At 38.8% G+C, this 21,597-nt stretch overlaps 1 protein-coding gene across 2 annotated transcripts in view; it reads left to right on the top strand.

Moving 5' to 3' along the window:
• Positions 1 to 21,597, top strand: part of LOC122812206 (transitional endoplasmic reticulum ATPase-like) — a 530,874-nt gene that overhangs the window by 199,025 nt on the left and 310,252 nt on the right. For both annotated transcript variants that reach the window (XM_044084545.1, XM_044084546.1), the window contains exons 7-8: positions 16,152 to 16,254; positions 17,470 to 17,603. In XM_044084545.1, coding sequence (XP_043940480.1) covers positions 16,152 to 16,254; positions 17,470 to 17,603 — 237 coding nt within the window. The remainder of the gene's footprint in view (positions 1 to 16,151; positions 16,255 to 17,469; positions 17,604 to 21,597) is intronic.

Genomic DNA, 21,597 nt, shown 5'->3' on the forward strand with positions numbered 1-21,597 from the left:
CCCAAATTCTTTAACATTCGAATAATATCTGCCTTTAGGATAGAGTCGCACCAATGAAAATGAAATTATTAAAGTAGAAGATCCAGTGCTGGACAATTCCAAGAAGATCCAAAAGCGTTAGACACACATATGTATCAATCTAAAATATCCCCCTGGACTTGCTGTCCTAATAAACAGTCAGTCCCAATAATTTCCGTCAACTTGTTAAACAGATAACAAAAACTGTATATAGAATTCCTACATAGAAATATGCACTTATCCCTCGAAAAAAGTACCTAGTAAGCACAACAATGCCCAACTATCATACACTGTTTGGAAAAGCCATATACATTAAACACAAAGCTATATATATAGAGAGAGTATAGAGGATGTAATTATAAAAATAAAATTGAGTCCCAAAAAGAAAAATTCTTGTTCCAAATCGAAATGTCACTCAATCCATCAGGTGGAGTATCCGTATAGACTGACATCTAGTCCAAACCAACAATGTCAACAGGAAGATGTCGCGACTCGCATGTATGGTAAACGCCTGTTAGGCTCTGGTCACAAACGCATATATAAATTGCAGAGAAATGTCCCGAAAGTATAAAAAAATCAACTCGTTACCTTGAATGACGATATACATCAATGTAGGACCAATTACCAGAATATTGTCCCTCGATGGTAAATGCACTATCGCTTCAGTAGCAGAAAACGCACTCAATGAATGTAGTTAGAATAATCCACTAAATCGTAGGCCTTATTTCCGAAAACACACACTACACCACATCCCCAGGTAAAAAAACGATGCAATAAACCATTTACTGGAAAAAGCATCCATTTACAGGGAAAAGCATCCGTTGTTCGAATCACAGTCTCAAATCCAGCTAAATATGTGCTGGATAAAGCGAAAGTCTGTAGCACTATCAGGAGAGGTTCCTCTATAACAGAAAATGGCGCATCAACTGCTGGCCCCACAGCACAGTTCAAGAATTCAGTCCAAACCAAATACTATGCACGTGGGGGATGCAAGGCCCAACCAAACTATGAAGAAACAAAGATGGCCAGCAAAGTTAGCAGTCGAATATACAGCCAAGGACCAGATAGTGAATAATCAGACTTTTATTATAAATAAAACAGACCGGTTTCGGCAATTTAATGCCTTCTTCAGTGTTGAACAAACAATCAAAATGAACACAATAAAAATGCAAATTTATACAAAGTATTGGCCAATAGGCCACTATCTGGTCCTTGGCTGTATATTCGACTGCTAACTTTGCTGGCCATCTTTGTTTCTTCTTAGCTAAACATAGCACACTCTGCCTGAACTTCACAGGCTTTAAGTTTACGGCATTAGAAAGAATAGCTGAGTTCATAGGAGATGTGGACATGCTCTTGCAAGTCCGGGAGCTAAAATGGCAGATCGAACTTAGAGCAGATGTCAGCCCAGGTCTAATCAAAGCCTAAACATCAAATGTGCCTTAAAATGGTATAGAGATTGAAAGTATTGAAATGTGAGTTAACTTGATTTCATCAGAAGTATGTCATATAGTATCTGAAAGTATAGAAATGCGAGTTAACTTGATTTCATCAGGAGTATGTCATATAGTATCTGAAAGTATAGAAATGCGATATGACTGGGTCTGATAAAGATAATAAAGTTTTTTGGAGTTTTTTGGGGGGTTTTTGCACATGACCCCACTTTGCACACAATACCTCAGCCTTCTTTCCAATTTTTTGTTCCAGTTATACTTGTTGCACACGACCAAGGGATGCACACGACACTACATGATTCACATGGTACCCCTCCTGGTTAATTGATCTACCTTTTTAATGATAATGCAGATGCACACAGCACCTTGCAAGACTACTGTTGTTACATTATTATTGGATAGGGACTGTTGTGTTAATTTAAATAAACTACTTGAAGTAATGTATTTAAACAATGTTAAAATGGTTGCTTGTATTAATGAAACATGTCATTCTGAAGACGTCTTGATATTAAAGAAGATGAAAGTGCTAAATAATACAAGAGTTGCTGGTGTTTTCCTTTTTCCTTTTAAAGAATGCTTTTGTGTCACGAAGTTCATTCTTAGTGAAATTTATCTTCAAAAGGGTGCGTTCCAGACCAGCAGGTTACAGTTTCCAAGTGCGATAGCAAATATAGCAAAATATAGCAAAATGATGAAGTAAGATGCCAAGGATATCAAAATTTCCACTTTTATTTTAAGCTCTAAAACTCAGGCTTTTCGTCAGCTACACGCCAACTTCTTCAGAAATAGCGTAAAACAATTTAAACTCAACCACATGGTTTAAATACAGCCTTATGGAAGTCACCTGATTCACCTCATTCACTCAAACCATTCAAGTTCCATTTAATCCCACATTCATAACTCTGAAGTAAATGCTCGTTTTTTTAAAAAAACCTTCATATACAATAGCAAGTACACTAGCTTTATAATAACCCGTGTGTGCTAATAAACCGATGCAGGTAAACAAAACAATTCTACGCGGTGTCCTACACAGTGAAAATAAAAATAAAACCTGTTAGCTCACTTGGGTTAAAGCGTTTAGAATACAGTATAAAAACATTAATAAAATTCACCCTAACCGACAAAAAGTGGAAATTTTGATATCCTTGGCATCTTACTTCATCATTTTGCTATATTTGCTATATTTGCTATCGCACTTGGAAACTGTAACCTGCTGGTCCGGAACGCACCCTTTTGGTGTTTTATTTTTTGTTTTTTCTGTTACTTGGTTTGTGAAATTTATCTTCGTCTTTAGTGCGTTTTTTTACCAGTTATATGTGTGTGTGTGTGTGTGTGTGTGTGTGTGTGTGTGTGGGGGTCCACGTCACATGACTGAAAACTCAAAATACTGAAATTCATTTGACTGAGTCCACAATCCCGAATGTTCAAAATACTAAAAACTCATTTGACTGAATTTCAGACTATTGAAAGCTTACAGTACTGAATTGCAAAATACAAATACTAAATCCTTTGAAATTTGAATATCCAGAAAGCAAATATTTTAACCCTGATGTATCCAAATTTGAATCTCAAAGAGTTAGACTTTTTCTATGTCCAAATTACTTAAATCTCAAGACCACGCAAACAAAATATCATATATGAAATAACCTATTTTTTTTAACCAGTGTAAATAATATTGATGTACCTATGGGCTAAAGGCTAAATGGCAATTCTGAATGTCCAAGACTTTTACTTTTAAGTCTATTTATGGACAATTTCAGGCCAATAAAGCCAAACCTTTTGTTGGCCTAAAATTGTCCATGAATAGACTTAAAAGTAGAAGAAAAAGTCATGGACATTCAGAATTGCCATTTAGCTGAAACACCTGATATCCTTAAAGGGTAATTTGCATATATCCCATGTTGCCTCTGATACAAGAGGTTTAAGGTATCACACAGTGGAAAGTTTAGCTTTTGTGTTTTTTAACCAACTGGTTTTCCTGTGTGACCTTTTTACTCATTGTTTTAACTATTCTGAAACCAAATCAAAAATAACAGTTGCCACATATGGTTGACATGTAGCAATATAAGGGTGGTTACTCCAGCAAAAGGATAGAAACCGTGAAAAGAACTTAAGAATATTAGATTATTGAACTAGTAATGATGCTTAAAAAATTTTTGCTTGTTTGTGTTTCCTTCCTAAGTCCAGAGGATTACAGTTGCCCAAAACATAATAAAGATAGGTAAGATTAGCAGTGTCTGAAGAAGTGACATCTTTATAGCTTTGTATTTGTAAATTACTGGGATAGTCAAAAAATGAGAAATAACTCTTTAAATGTTTAGTGAGATTTCTGGAGCCAAGGCAGGGCTGACATAGGAATAGGGGTGGAGCCAAGTCTCACGAAAGGAGTTCATCATCCCCGACATCAAGCTCTCTTGCTAGAAGTATATTAAAATGGTCAGTTATAGCAAGTCAGGTTTTAAATATAGAACATGAAAAAAGTAGTTACTGGAGAGTGGATCAGAAAGACCCACACAAAAGGAAATATCAAATACTAACATTAAGATGGTTAGAAATGTAAATAGAAGGACAGACTTATAACAAAGTCCAGTAGGTGGGAAAATCAAGTTAGCCTGAAGCAGAAATCATTGTCTCTGGGCAGATGTAGTTTGACATTGACCTTGAGGAGGATTTAAAAGGGGAGTCCTTGACATCAGAGGGAAGGTAAATCTACTGTTTGGATGACATGTGCCTGCAGGCTCTATCAAAGAGTTATTATAGTTCTGTAACCTTCAAGAGGTTTCTAAAGACCTTTAGAGAAATAACTAGTTTGCAAATAAAGATTAAATTGGAGGTGGCAATATGTGCATTGTAGCAACCTGGTAAATAAGTCTTTGCTGAAACTCAAGGTACTGCAATGCAGTCACAGTCTCCCAGTGGTGGTCCCCACTACTGACTCCAGTGGTGAAGATTATAGTTCTATGATAGAAGGAGGGTGTCTTGGTGAATTCCTGCAGGCAAAGGGTGGTGAGGACCCACATCATGCAAGATGAGAAGAAGGAAGTTAGATGAGATTAAAAGTTAAAGGGAATTAGATAATATCTCAACATATAAAGATAGGCTGGCATTTTATTTTAGATAGTCTGGGTAACCCATTCTGGTCTAGGCAGAATTTATTTACATTTTGAATTAAAGATATTTGTAGACCTGACTCAATAAATTTATGATTCCTCTGGAGATTTATCAGTAATGATTTGTCCTATGGTTCCTTAGGACCTCAAAAGAAAGAAGCGTTAGGCTTGCTGACATTTTATTATTAGTTTCTACTCGTTGATCTACTGTTTGCGAATGTTGTTTGTACTCAAGCCTGGACTGAATGACTGCTTTCTTACTAGAGGAGTGGAAAAGCATAAGAACATAAGAACAATATTAAGCAAATGATCACAGGAACCATAAGATGTCTTCAGTATAAGTAACAAGTTTGCTTTCACCACACTGCTCACAGAAATATCTAACGTAGACACTAAAGAATAATGTACAAAAAGACTGATGACCCTTCCAAGTAGCACTTCCCTATAAGTTTCAGAGGCTCAGCATAAACAACTTATGTTAATTCTTAGGTATCACATAACTATTCAAGCAGCTTATTGCTAAGGCTCTAATGCTTAGTGTATAGCAACAACTAAACATGTGGCTGTGATCTACCATGCCAGATGAACTTCATGAACTGAATGTGATCTTTCCACACACTGATTTTCATTTCTATTGTGCAAGATATGGTAACTAATTTAAAGGAGAGTTTTGTCTGCTTTGTGTTATACCTGTAACTGTGCTGGCAGTCAAATAAAATTTCTACTAATTTAAGAAACCCTTCATCCACTAGGGAAAGTCTTTCCCAACTAATTGTCAGGGATGAATTTAGACTGTCCAGTAATCATTCAGCTCGGCCTTACAGGCACTTCTTTAGATGGGCATGATATTAACATTTTGCCACATAGTAGGGACAAATGCTTTAGCCATGAATCTGCTGACCGTCTTCATTTCTCAACAATGAAAGTATATATCTGAGAAAAGAGGAGGAGAAGGTAAGAGTTTATCTGAATATTCAGGAATGCAAAGCTAAATAATACAATAAAAATAACAGGATAGTGACTTGAACTTGAGAAGAAGTTTAAAATGTGGTGCAAGGCAAATTTAAAAATTAGTATATTTCAGAGACAAAGAGAACCAAAGAGACAGAGCAGAAGAAGTTTAAGATAATGTAGTGATAGGTAAACAAAGAGTGAAAATGAAACAAAACTGTAATACTTATGCAGTGTAGGCACCAGTGATAGTACAGAATGGTCTAAACAACAGTGACTATATTGAACACAGATGTTGAGTATGGTGATAGACACAGGAGCCTCTGTGAATATAATGACAGATGACATATACAACAGGTTTAGCCTAAACTCAGAAGTAGAGAAAGCTAAAAAAGCGTATATGCTTAAAATCCAAAAAGAGTGTTACTTATTAAAGGATGTTTTGATGAAAGGACAGAGTAAAAAAAACAGAGTAACGGAAACAACTTTTTGTGTGGTTTAAAGTAATTCAATCTGTTGAACAAATGAACTTGGACTGATAAAGATTGGTATTTTCCTAATGAGAGAAAGAAGGAAAAAAAAGAAAATCTGATTTTTGTGACAGACTGCTACCATATCATACAAAATGTGTTCACATAGAAATGACTGAATACTTTGGAAAACAATGACTTCCATTAATCATTGCACAACAAAGAGTATCCAGCTATCATTGACAGCTTCTCAAGATTTCCAGTCCGAGTCAATATATCCCATAACTGAGTCATAGTTCTTGATAAAATATTTACCTCATTTAGAGTATAAGAGATTGTAATGACTGGCAAATATTTAAATTTAAATAATAATCACTTCAAATGAGAGCAAAGAAATTAAACATAGAAGGTTAACTGTAGCCAAGAGACTGGTGAAACATTTCAAGCAGAATGTAAGAAGGTATAAATTGTTACGTCCAGAAGAATTCACAGGAAATAACAGTTAAACACATAATGAGATCATTAACAAAATCCATTCATCCTGTGTTTGGAGTTTCTGTTTTAACATAATTTAAGAAACAAGCTATCTGACGTAACTAGGTCCAAGAACAGAACTGATGAAGAGTGTGAAAAAACAACATAGATAAATCTACTGCTCTAATTGGAAATGACAGGTAACATTGTTTTTATGGGATGGCCGCGGTGGTGCAGCGATTAGCATTGCCGCCTCACAGCAAGAGGTTCTCTGGTTTGATTCTCGGCTGGGGTGCCTTCTGTGGGGAGTCTGCATGTCCTCCCTGTGTTCGCGTGGGTTTCCTCTGGGTGCTCAGGTTTCCTCCCACATCCCAAAGACATGCAGTAGGTGGATTGGATACTCTAAATTGGCCCTAGGTGTTTGTGTGTGCATGTGTGTGCCTTCTGTGGAAGGTTGGGCGCCGGGCTGGCAACTCGACACCGTAAAACTCCACTGCCAATCATGAGCGGACAGATGATCCACTGTGGCGACCCCTAACTGGGAAAAGCCGAAAGAAGAAGAAGGTAACATTGTTTTCATGAAAAAACTGTCTGTGCTGATAAGAAATGAGAAATTAAATCAGCATAATTCTAATAACTGACATAAAATGACCAGTGAGTGCAGTAATAACTGATGACCATGGTAGAACCAGAAGCCATTTATCCCTGGCACAACAATGGTAGTTGCAAGTTACAGGTGTAGTATGATATTACCTATCAGACAAACCTTTCTACTACAGAGGGCCTTAAGAACTGTGAACAAACCTTATGTGTTTAACAATTGCATGGGTTCATCTCTCACTTGATGTCTGCAGCTAATAGTGTTTTTTTATTCTTAAGTTCTATATGAAAATAATGAATAGGCACTGTTTTTGGGGAAAAAATATCCTTAAATTCAGCTAATCTGCAGGTGTGAAAAGTAAGTGAAATTTTACCATCACGGAATATACAATTGAAACTGTATGTACATAGGTTACCAAATCTATAAAAAAAGATTTTAAGGAAATGTTATAGCTTTGTTGGTGATATCGTTAACATGAGTGACCTCATTATATAATAATTTCAATTAATTTTGCCAACTGAGAAAATATCATGAGGTCTAGAGTAATCTACCCATGTAAAAGAGCACAAGTGAATACATTTCTTTCATATGTGTATGAAGGGAACCGAATGTAAAGAATTGTTCTTCATATGTGTCTGAAGGGAAATTAATGTGGCACTCCTGCACTGGCCCAGTAATCAAGGAGCCTCAATCCTCACCACTGGCAACAGTGGGGAACATGACAAGTATGCACACAATAAAGTGGAATTTCCCTTAAGAACACACACAGTTCATAGTCAGTCTGGGGCTGGTTTCTCCGTCTTCCTCCAGATCCCCAGTAAGACTCTCCACTGGCACAGCTATAGAGTTGAGATGTCAGCTGAGTCACCAAGCTAAGACCTCCAGCACCTTCTCCGTCCAACCAGTGCTTCATGTCCCTGCCCAAGTAGCTGACATACACACACACACACACACACACACACACATACACACACACACACACACACACACACACACACACACTTTGAGATTTTATTTATACACAAACACACACACACACACACACACACACACACACACACACACACACACACACACACCTGGGAAAGGCTGGCACAACTGACATATGATTATTTATAAAATTCCAGATAGCTGTGCTGACAGTATCTCCTAATGTCACACTTCTATATAAATCATAGTACTATTCACAAATGATATATAATTATTTACAAAACTCCAGCTAGCTGGGCTGGCAATATTTCCCTTTATCACACTTCTTCCCCCCGAAAACTCAAGCTAGTTTTTCAAGTGACCTTTTTGAAACATTGCTTGAGAGGGTGAGCCTATCTGGGAATACCTTACCCCATTCCCTGTCTTGAAATTCCAGCTGCCTTGGCATTGCTGATCCCAGTACAGTGCTGCAGTGTCCCATCACATGCCTACAACCCTAGGTTCCACCATAGTAATTTGGGATTTGGCTGGCTGGCTCCCAGTAGCCATAGATCCCCCTCAGACTCCTCCTGCCTTGTACTGCAAATACTCAGCACAAGGGCCTCCCTATCATGGTAAGGTTTCAACATGTTAACATTGTACAGTTTGTGCCCCTGCCTCCTGCCTAGCAGTTCTACCACATAGTTAACATCACTAACCTTCCTTACCACTTTAAAGGGTCCCTCCCAAGCTGTCTGTAGCTTGTTGTGTCTGACAGGAATGAGAACCATTACCTGCTGCCTTATAGGGTACTCTCTAGCTTGAGCATTCCTGTCATACCAAACCTTTTTCTGCTGTTGGGCTTCTGCCAGATTCTCCTGGGCCAAGCTCATGAGTTCCCTGAGCCTTGTCCTGAGGTTTAGGGCATGTGCCACAACAGACTCCTTGTGGGATTCACACTCACCCTCCCACTCATCTGGAGTCAAATCTAGAGGTCCCCTCACCCTTCCCCATACAGCAACTTGAATGGTGAAAAACCTGTGGATTCCTGGGGCATCTCTCTGTAAGCAAACAATAGTTGGGGCAAATATTTGCCCCACTCCCTCTTCTACTGGTCTGAAAATGCCTGTAGCATGGTTTTGAGTGTAGAGTTTATCCTCTCAACAAGACCATTAGTCTGAGGATGGTAGGAGTGGTCTTTAGGTGCTTCACCCCACGGTGCTTCCAAGACAAGCCAGCAGGTCTGACATGAAATTGGCACCTCTGCCAGTCAGTATTTCTTTTGGGAACCTACCCTGCTGCAAATCTGTAACAAAGCATTTACCAACTTTTTTCTCTCAATGGAGGACAGAGCCACCGCCTCAGGGTATCTGGTAACATAATCTACTACCACTAGGATATACATTTTCCCTGTGGAACTTAGGGTGCTCAGAGGCCCCACAATGTTCATAGCTACCCTCTAAAATGGCTTCTCAATCACAGGCAATGGCATCAAAGGAGCTTTCATCTTGTCTCCTGCCTTGTCTACTTTTTGGCCGGCTCACAGGTCCTGCAGTATCCTATTACATCTCTGGAAATCCCAAGCCAATAAAACCTCTGCATAATACGTCTCTTTGTACAATTTATGCCTGTATTACCTGCAAAGGGAATATCATTGGCTATGGCTAGAAGCGCCACATGGTAGGTTCTGGGCACTACCAGCTGCTGTATTCTCTCACCTTGTAGCCCTCCCTGAGGGGTCCACTCTCTAAACAGTAACCCTTTGTCCCAGAATACAGATTCCCCCTTCCCTTGAGAATCAGGTGCCTCACTAGCGACCTCCCTCAGGCCCTGTAATGTACAGCCTGAGAGCTGAGCCTGTCTCAACTCTCTCTTGATAACCCCTCCAACTCTCTTTCACAGGAAGTCTGGTATTCTTTGACAGTGGTGCCTCACTGTCAGCCTGGGTACTACTACTCACCTCTGCCCTTGCAGTCACTCTGTCCAAGGGAACATCAGTACCCACAAGCAGCTGTGGCTCACCTTCAGTCTCGCTGCTACAGGGTAGCTTCCTCCCTGAAGTAACCACCCCACCAGTCCTGGCTGCAAGTGTGCAGTCTGGCTGGGTTTCTCCTAAGCTAACAGACCCACATGCTTGTCTCCAAGCCTGACTTCATGTAACTGCATGCACACAAGGTACTGCATTATTGAAATCATTCCTATCAGGACATCTGCAGGGATATCCTCAAACACACCTACTTGCTGGCTTCCTTTTCCACCCTCCCAATCAGGGTAAACCCAAGTCAAAAGTATTTGGAATGGGGTCCCTCCTAAAGCTCTGACTGGAGTAGACTGCCCAAGCAAGTAGTGCTCCTCTTTAACCATTGCAGGCTTCACAATGGCTAGGTCAGAGGCTGTATCTCTCTTAGCAATGGCCTCTGTCCCATTTACTAAAATAGGATACAACCTCTAGTGGTAGTTTGGTGCCCTTGTTGTCTCGAGACAACTTACTACTGCATTCTGTCATTCCCACTTACTGGGTCTCCCACCTTTTGTTCCCCACCTTGCCTCAGCGGGCATCTATATGCTACATGGCCCCACTGGTTGGATTTAAAATATTTAACCCTTGGTCCTGGACATGTACCTGGAGTAGTGGCTTCCCCTGCTACTGGTGGACTCTGTTGGAGCAGTTGGGCTGCCCACCATGGGTTCCCTTAGACCAATGAGCAGTACTGGATATCCCTTTCCTGTACAGTGATGACCTGCTTGATAGGTATAGGTCTCCATTTTCCCCAAATTCTCTACCAAGTTACATTCTCCATCTGCTAACCAGATTCTCATGTCCTCAGGCAAAGTACTAAGTGCTTGTTCTCTCACAAAAGGTCTGCCAGCCCTTCAAAAGTGGTGACCTGACATCCACTCACCCACCTATGAAAATAAATGCTTAGTTCAGCGATATATTTACACACACTTTTGTCTGCCTTGCGTCTATGCTCACAAAACTTTTTCCTATAAGCCTCAGGTGTTAACTTAAAACATTCTAACAGACAATTTTTACAGTATTACAATTTAAACAATCAGTATCAGATAATTTAGAAATTGCAGTTACAGCTTTACCATGGAGTAAGGTGGTCAGGAACCATACCCAGAGCCCTTGGTCAACATTATACTGTTTACATACCCTTTCAAACATATGAATGAAACTATCAAAATAATCCCCCTCTGTAAATTGTGGAAGAAATTTACTGACCTTTGTTGCTTCTGGGGTTCGGTTACTCCCTTCCTCATTACCTCCATGACCCTTGTGAAGAGTCAGCATCTCCTTTTCATTTTTCCTCTGCCTCTCATTCTCCTCAGCTTCCAGACGTTGCAGTTTCTCATTTTCCATAGCCTCCAGACATCTCAGCTTCTCATATTCTTCAGCCTCCAGGCAACTCAGTCTCTCTGCTGATTCCATTTCCAAACATTTGGCCTCCAGTTCAAGTCTCTTTAACTCCAGATGGATTTTTAAGTCCTCTGTGGAAGGGTTAAACTGTCCATTTTCTGAGAGTTGTACATTCCCAACGCCAGTCTGATTGTCCTCCTGGTTGCTGTTCTGTGATCCAACTGTGACTAAAGCTGAAATAATTTCGGCTTTAGTCAGGTTGGCATGCACCAGTCCTTTAGCTTGGCACATCTCAGCCAACTGGCTCCTTGTCAGCTTGCCTGCTCTCCCTGACTAACTAAGCTAACAAAAAAATAAAATAAAATAAAACAATTGTGATATGAAACTCTGAATGTTTACTGTGTGGCTGATTGAGAGTACAAGCACCTTCCTTAGTGACCACTGTTCACAGGCTACAGGAATTCAGTATCCACACCACTGAATCCTAATATGTAGATATCCCACCACTACAAGTCAATTAATGTGTGATGTGGCTATCCCATGACTGCCTACCAATTAATATGTGGCACCCCTGCACTGGCCCAGTAATCAAGGAGCCTTAGTCCTCACCACTGGCAACACTGGGGAACATACACAATGGGCAGATGACAAGTACACACACAGTAAAGTGCAGTTTCCCTTAAGAGCACACAGAGATAACAGTTAATCTGGGGCTGGTTTCTCCTTCTTTCTCTAGATCCCCAGTAGGACTCCCCATTGACACAGCTAAAGAGTTAAGATCTCAGCTGAGTGCCCAAGCTAAGCCCTCCAGCACCCTCTCTGTCCAACCAGTGCTTTGTGTCCCTGCCCAAGTAGCTGACACACATACACAATTTGAGATTTGATTTATACACCAACACACACACACCTGGGAAAGTCTGGCACAGATTTACTAGCTATGCCCCCTTCTGCCCAGACTATAAGGTAATTTTCACTGCCACCAGCCAGCTTCTTATCAGCTACTTTAAGGCCCTTAACAAAGGGTGTCCAATCCTAATGTGTAATGTTACTATTAATCCAAATGGTAGTTTGACCAAGAGCCAGGCTATTAGGAGTGGCCTGTACAATGTCACCAAATAGATATGCAAGTATCCTAAGAGCTTAAATATCTCTTAACTGACTAACCACAGTTGAAAGGTTTAAATATATTTAACAATAAATAATAAAAGAACAAGACAATACTCAGTAAGTAATCAGTTACACCAGAGTTCAAAATTACAGGAAATATTTAAAACAACATTGCAGGACAGTCTCAAATAAATAAAGAAAACATCTAATCTATACTTTACTAGATTCCTATCTGAGTCTAAAAGAAATTTTCTCTAGACTTACTTACAGCAAGTCAAGTACAGAGGTGGTGAGTAGATATTCTTGTTAGGTCAAAGAGAAAATACAAAATGCCCCCCCCCCCGAGAGTTCTTAAATTAATATCAAATATTACTGCTGGGTTAGCTTGGATGACATCACTTTTTGGCACCTGACTTTAGTTCTCAAGCTAAACCCCTTTTGTCAGAAACTATCAACATTTTAGCATCTCCCTGTGAAAAATACATATCTCTCAGATCTTTGCAACTGCTGGAAGACATAAAACAATACACCACTTACAAAACAATGCAGAAGGCACCCTAGTTCTAGACATCCTGTCTCCTTGCTGCATTGAAAGTAACTTTTATAGCACAATGAAAAACAATTTAATTTCAACAATTTTCTTGAAGTTTTTCAAGTTAACCCTCTATGTTCTAGTTCCAACTGTTAAACATATACATTTACACATGTACAATAGTTTATAAACATTTCTGCTCTAATCCAGTAGGGGATGCTGTGGTCATACATCCAGGCTCAGCACTGTACAAACCCTGTTTAACACACACTTCTGTACCAGCAGTATGATATACACTTAACATACAGTTCTAATACATTTGTAAGAAAAGCATATGTATCATGTTGATATTCGCAAATGACATATGATTATTTACAGAATTCCAGATAGCTGTGCTGGCAGTATCTCTTTCTATCACACTTCTATATAAATCATATTAATATTCACAAATGACACATAATTATTTACAAAATACCAGCTAGCTGGGCTGGCAGTATTTCCCTTTTCCAAAGTGAATGTAAAGAATTCTTCTTTAACTCTCATGACTGTTCTGTCATACTCCCCATGATGTGTACTAGATTCTCTACATTCCAAGTTAAAAACAGCTGAGGAGACATCTAGCAGTATTTTCTTATGGCTGGGACTTCCTTGAGAGGAAATCTGATGGCCAAGTACCCGTCTGCTGTTACATAAAAAAGAAAGACTCACTATAGCCCTAAGATATTATTTTCCTTTATAAATTATTGATGGCTCATGACTGGAGTACAGTAGAAAAGCCATATAATCATTTAAACAAAAGCAGGTTGCATAAAAATCCAAGAAGTAAACTTTGCATACAACACATGAAAAGAATTATGTGCCTGTTCCAAACTGGTCTTTGTGTGTTTTTGTTGTTTTTTGTGAGAATTCCAGGTATGTTTGAATCAAAGGGTTTTATAAAAAGCAGTTTAGGTTTGATTACAGGATAGCTACATAAACAGATTCACTTTATGCACTGGAAAAGCTGCACATTTCTCAGCATAGACTTTGCCCTGTTCACTCTGTCCTCGTCTGTCATTTGTGTTCATATACCTGAAACAGTTATGCCTACCTATGTAACACCTCTAGTGCCTGCTCCAAAGGCTTCTATTACATTTATTATCCTTGTCTGTAGTTCTGTCCTGCTAAACCAAATATTGTAAAATGCAATGAGTGTTGGAAATGTATTTGCATAGCTAAAGAAAATATATAGATGTTATTAAAGTGAGTATCTGGCAACTACAATTGTCAATAAATACGTAGTGCTGAGTAAATAGTTATGCTTGGATTTTGTTAGAAATTGGTAAAATTGTGATTTAAGGACATTGGAATTAAAAGCACTAATGCCCACTCCAGCTGTATGTATTCATTGTACCTATTTTAACTACTAGGTTTCAAGGATAGTGAGACAAAGACAGTAATACCAAGATTCTCAATATATGTTTCCCTTTGCAAATTAATAAGAGATGCATTATATTAAGAAATAGGCCATCTGATAATGCTCGTGGTACTTTCTTCCCTAAGCTCAAATGTAAAAGGGGAACAGTATTGGATATATGCATCTATGGATTTATATGTTTACAGGTGTACAGTTAGGTGCAATATATTGTATGAGTGTGTAGTAAGTAAAATGTACTGAAGCATACCTGTGACTCTCTGAATTGATTATTGTTACATAGTTATTGTTGTATAGTATTTTACACTTAGAAAGTATTTATTTTGTACTTATTTATTTATTAACAATAGATTACCGAAACATTTCAATTGGTTAGGAGACTATTTTCAGAGGAGGTCCGGGGAGAAAAACTGTATATAGAATTCTAAGAAAATGTTCATATCATGCAAAGCCCTAATGCTATGGAAAAGTTCTAAACTACTTTTTTATTTCATGGATGTTGTACATGGTGTAATGCCCTGGGATTAACGCTACTGGTATTTGAAAGATATATACATAGTAAGCAAATACAATATGCAAGATGCACATAAAGTGATAGCTTGTATGTGTAAAACAGTAATAATACTCTGGGTCGTATGCTAATCTGATATTCATTCACACCCAGTGACAAGAGCTTGCAAGACTGGATGTGCAGTTAAATATGTTTAATACAGCTCAGCATATGCTACTTCACTTATTGTTGTGTCTTTCGGCTTTTCCCGGTTAGGGGTTGCCACAGCGGAACTCCGGTCCGCTAATGATTGGCAGTAGATTTTTACGTGCTGGCTTGCCGGGTCTAATGCACAACCTTCAATGAAGGAACGCCCATTCATGCATGTCGCCACACAGAAGACGCTCTAACTGAGAATCGAACGGGTAACATCTAACTGAGAGGCGACAACGCTACCACAGCACCACCACCACAGTCCTATGCTACTTCACTTATATACTGCTTTTTTTCTTAGTGTCCCCAAAACTATGTGTAAGGACGTATATTGAATATATATGTTTTGTTTTGCACATAAACATCCCTGTTAGTAAGTCATGCAGCTTGGATATCTGAACTCATTATGTATAAATGTACACAGACAAAAGAGGGTGTGTGTGTGTGTGTGTGTGTGTGTGTGTGTGTGTGTGTGTGTGTGTGTGTGTGTGTGTGTGTGTGTGTATATATATATATATATATATATATATATATATATATATATATATATACACACACACACACACACACATATATATATATATATAAATATATATATATATACATATATGTATACATACACATACATCATACACATACATATGTGGCATGGCCTGTGTTAGACATGCAAACTGTGTGAAGTGCACAGTAATTATTTAATATGACTTTGTAGATATCTATATAACAATAAGAATTTTATATTTTATGAAGAGGGTGTACATAATGTTTAATCAAAACAGTATGTTAATATGGAAGAGGGGCTATGCACATTGTTTGTCCAGTTTTAACTGTATACAGTGTAAAGATATTATATAAGATGTGTACACAGCTTGCAAAGGTATAGGAATATGGCAAATAATTTGACCCAGTTCACTGTACACAGGAAATATACAAAGTGGGAATAATATGTGTGTATTGTGTATGCTGAATACAATGTTTAGTTATAGGCTACTGTGTTGTAGATAAAATATATACTAGCTGACCTTGTATCTATTTTACTTTTAGCCTCCTAGAGGGATTCTTCTATATGGACCTCCTGGAACAGGGAAAACACTGGTTGCCAGAGCTGTTGCCAATGAAACTGGAGCCTTCTTTTTTCTAATAAATGGTAAATTACTAATTCATACTTAAATGTATGGATTTATTGTGGACAACTGTCATACAACTATTGGAGGGACTTAGCTAAAACAATTAAGATCACTTTTATGGTAGTAATGCCCCCCAAACACTCTCATTTTTTTCCAGTTCTACGGATGTACAGCATTAGGGAAAGAAAATGATCATTTAGGTTAATTCAATTTCCCAGTTTTATGTACATTAATTGCATTACTGAGTACCACATATTGTCAGAGAGAACCTAATTGCATATAAAGACTGAATAATCCAGAAATTGGTATTTAGAAGACATTTAGGCAATTTTCTATTCTTGTCTTTGGCTGGCCTTTTTTATCTGCTAGAAAACAGAAATCCAGGCTTAGACACATATAAATGAACCTTACTTTAGATTCTTGCAAACTCCAGTGAATGAAGCATTAGCAATAGACAATAAGCATGACTAAGCCATTTTAATATCCTATACATTAGCATTTATTTACAGGGCTTATGTAAGTATTACTTGCAATAATTTACTGGCCTCCAATTATGCAGTAGAGTCAGTTTTGAGAACTGTGACTGCTTTAAAGCTATTAACTATTTAGGCCTGAGACTGACAGAAACCATATGTTTCTGATTTATATTCACCCTACGGATCGCAGTTTGCTAGAATTTAAATAAAACTTTTAAATGTCTGTGGACATATTTAATGAATGTTTCTAATACAGTCCTGAAGACAGCAGGCAACTGCTTCCTTACTCCTTCCTCTCACCTTGATTAATTTTCTTTTCAACAGTAAGGTTAGAGGTGGGTGGTAGAGACTAGTATGACAACCATACTGGCAATTTCTTTATCTGTCTCATACCCACAGATCCAAAATTTAGTAATACCATGAAGTGTTCAGACTGAAGATAGTCTTGTAATTTCATAGCTGTCTACTGTGGTGAAGCAGCTGTCTGCAGCTTACTTTTGGGATTCTTCAATACAGCACCACTGCAATGCAGTGTCCCACACTTCCCATCACAAAATGTAAACAAGGTCTTGGTCATGCATCCCCATCTTAGCTGGCACTCCACAACCCAGACTGTTAGTTGTTACCAATTCACAAAAGTCATACGCATGCCTTGTGCTATTAGGTCAGCTAACAAAGAACTGAAGGCTTGTGAGGTTTGCTGTAATGTCATAAATACCCACTATGCCATTGACAACTGCTATATCCTTCTTTATCCAGGTCCAGAGATCATGAGTAAATTGGCTGGAGAGTCTGAGAGCAATCTAAGAAAAGCATTTGAAGAAGGTGAGAAAAATGCCCCTGCCATAATCTTCATTGACGAACTGGATGCCATTGCTCCTAAAAGAGAGAAGGTCAGTGAACAAGCAACACAGGGACATAAAAGGAGATTTAATAAATCTTCTGAGGCTGAATATCTGTTAGCTCTTCTGAGGTTAAATACCTGTCGGCAGCCAGTAGAAGAAACATCCTACTAGCAGGTAGCAGCATTACATAACAGAATATTTGCTAATTGCCTTTTCTTACTTTCTTTTCTTTTCTTTTCTCTTTCTTTCTTTTGTTCTTTTGCCTCTCTTTTTTTCTTCCTTTCTTTCTTGATTTCTCTTTTTTTATGTCTTCTTTAGCAACCGAGTATCTGTTACTTATTTACTGTTTCGAGAACTAACTTCACCCAAGCAAAGAATTAAACATACCTTTGTACAAAATGAAAACTGACACATTATACACAAGGTAATATGTAAGCACTAATAACCAACAGGATGAGTTTCACAGGAAAATGACAGACTGCCCAGGGTGGTAAAAGACTTGACGCTGCAGAGATAGAAGGCCTACCCAACCCTGGCAGCTCTATTATTTCCATGTAATACCCATCCTGGAGGGAATTATTGTGTGTAGAAAATGGACACAATATTCAAATTTTTATTATTTTTGATGCAAAGTAGTTCTATAATTTAATACTTCAAAGCTGGTAAAGGATGTTTAATTGTTGTTGAAGGAAGTATTTTACATGTCAAATATAAGTTATATAAACATTTAATAATGTCTAGAGATATATGCACATGCAAACACACTGATGCAATGATAGACAGTCTTTCCCACATACAGAAACTTAGATGAACATAAACACACACACCCACACACACACACACACACACACACACACACACACAGTCACGTATGTATTCACTTTGTTGACTGTGCATACATTATTCTGACACACACACACATACACACATACACACAAACACACTCATGACATGTCTTTGTAACTACTGGTGTAGTTATGAGATATTTGTGTTATTTCTGTTATTTTTGTTTATTTTATTTTTATATTTCCTGTTCATTAACCACAGCTTTTTAAGAGAACCAGTAAGGAAAGAAAATGTAATGCTGCAGAGGATTAAATCTCAGAGCTGTTAATTAGCTAGTTCCTGTCATCAACGGTTGAGGTTCTGAGTCCTTCCTCCTCCATTTGCCCAATGTGTGACCCCAGCAAGGCACTTGACCAAACAATGGTGGTGGGTCTGCCCTAAAGAGGGACACTTGTGCCCAGTGGGTTTACATGATATAATATATATATATATATATATATATATATATATATATATATATATATATATATCTGTATACACATAGGGATTTTGTGCCACAACAAGTACATGACTTTATCAGTGGACTCTCCTTCTCTCCTTATACATTGTCATCATTTTACAACGTCAGCTGTCCAGTGATGGTTGGTCATTCTCCAGGCCCATTTAGAAGATGCTAGAATATGCATTTTAACTGATACCAGAGAATGTATGCAACATTCTGGCTCACTAAAGGTTAAATTTATTGTATTACCAATATCACTCATTTTTAATTAATTTAAAACTTCAGTGTTACACACCATAATTGAAGCAGTAAGCAGTTCTCAACTATTTGCCCTCTGGTAAATTGTATAAACAAATGCTGAATGTGAGTTTTGTTTGCTTTCTAGTGCCTAATAGGAACAATAGTATCTATAGCAAAGTTTCAGCTAAGCAGCTGTCAAATGCAGGAATAAAGTCTTCATAAAAGTTTTTTTTTTTCATAATGAATAATGGCTACCATTACACAGCCAAAGCCTCCTTGCATTGATGTGGCATCTGTTTAATAGAATGGTCAGAATTATGGAATGGACAGTGACCCACAGAATTAAAAAAAAAAAAAATTCTTTATCTAAGGGCTAAATGAGAATATGGAGACAGTTCCAATAATTCAGGTAAGTTATTATTTATTTATTTGTTTGTTTGTTTATTTGACATTTGTTTACCGGGATAATCCATAGGTTCATAGGTAGGTACTAGTATATCTGCCTGAGGGCATTTATAAGCCTAGCCAGAGTGTGTCGGCTTTCGCCACCCTATTGATTAATTAACTGTGCCTCTGTCAAGCAGAGCCAATGAAGTGATCCCAGGGGTGTATTTTCTGTTACCCATCAACTCGTCAAGGCTTCTCTTGAAGAGTGTTAGTGAGGGGCTCTGCCTAATGTAGTTAGGAATTTTGTTCCAAAGCATGGGGAGTCTCTGTGACAGGAATCTATCCCTCCAGTATGTTCTATTTATTGTTGTGGTGAGGTTTAGCTCACTAGAGCACGTGGCTCGCAGTGACTTGGATTTCTTTAGGTGGAGCATGTCCATCAATTCTGAGTTGGACATGGCTTTGTAAGCCAGGCAGAGATCACATCTGAGTAAGCGATATGCCACTGAGTACAGTCAAAGTGTTTTCAGTCGGGCTGCATAGGACATATGTTTGAGGCCAGTAATCCTCTTAGTGAGGTACGTTTGTGGTCTTTCCAGCTGTTGGAAGTGTCTTTTGAGGTACATCCCAAATGGCGCATTGTACTCTATGATGGATCTGATGAGTGACGAGTAGAGGGGCACTATAACCTCTTTATTTCTAGATGTGAACCCCTTAGTAATTAAATGGGCCACATAGAAGGATTTCCTAACTACTTTGGCAATATGATTGTCAAAGGAGAGATTACTATCTACCTGGGTCCCCAGATCTCTTATTACCTCTTCTGTATTAAGGGGGGCTGCCACCTATGTGGTAATTCATGGGTGTTTTGTTTTTCCCAAACGGAATGACTATGCATTTTTTGGTATTTAGCTTGAGGTCATGACTTTGACACCAGGTGTCTGTCTCAGTAAGGCCTTTTTGAAGGATGTCCGTGTCAGCCGGAGAGTCAATTATGGCTCCCAGTTTGCAGTCATTGGCAAACTTGGTTAGCCATAGTCTTCCTGTGTTTGCCTGTACTTCTGAGAAATATATGCCGAACAGTAGGGGTCCCAGAACCGAACCTTGCGGGACACCACTTGTGACTGGTTTAGAGTCGGACCAGGAGCCCGTTATTCTTACCGTGTGAGTTCTGTCTGTAAGCCAGTTGGCAAACCATCTTGTGACGGAGGGGTTTATGTTCAGGCTGGTGAGTTTTTCTATAATACCCGAGTGAGGAATGGTGTCGAATGCCTTGGCAAGATCAAGGTAGGCTGTGTGAACCACCTTTCCCTCGGCTATGGCCTTGGTGACTGTCTTGAAGAAGTCAACCAGGTTTAGTAGGCATGATCTTCCCTTAACAAAGCTGAACTAGGTTGGGTCAAGTGTTTGGACATTCCCAATGTCTTTGTTAATGAGTTCCATGATGATGCGCTCCATAGCCTTGCAGACCAGGCTACTCAGGCTTATGGGGCGATAGTTACTAGGTTCAGTTGTGCCCCCTCCTTTGTGAAGCAGAATAACCATTGCTGTGTGCCATTCTATGGGCACATAGCCTGTGGAGAGGCAGAGGTTGAACAGTGTGTTTAGGTGGGGGGGGTTAGTTCGTTCTGTTGGTCATGCAAGACGCAGCCTGGGACACCATCTGGCCCCATTGACACTGTGTTTCTGGCTTTTGAAAGGGCTGTTTTCACCTGTGCTTCTGTGATTTCCGGGACTACAGTTTTCCGGTATTGTTGTGGGCCCTTTTAAAGGTGAGAGGGAGGTGAAGTTTGCACTGAATCTATCTGCCAGGATGTTGGCAATATCAGTAGGTTTAGTATATTTTGTGCTATTTTCCACTAGCTCAGAGCATATCTGTGAGTTGCCACTTAGATTCTTGACACAGCTAAAGGCTTTGTGGTTATCTTTCGAATCCTTGGCTATTTTTCTTTCGAAGTTAGCCTTGGATGATTTTATGAGGGATCTGAGTTTCTTAATGATACTGATCAGATATGTCTTTCCTTCTTGGGATTTGCTTTTTTTCTGAACTAGTTTCCTCCTTTTGCTGCATAACCTGTTTATGGCAAGGGTCCACCAGACTGGTTTCCTTTTCTTAGGGGAGTGAGT

Source organism: Protopterus annectens, chromosome 9.part0, assembly GCF_019279795.1.
Source record: "Protopterus annectens isolate FY-2018-M chromosome 9.part0, PAN1.0, whole genome shotgun sequence".
In the NCBI taxonomy this organism is placed as follows: Eukaryota; Metazoa; Chordata; order Ceratodontiformes; family Protopteridae; genus Protopterus; species Protopterus annectens.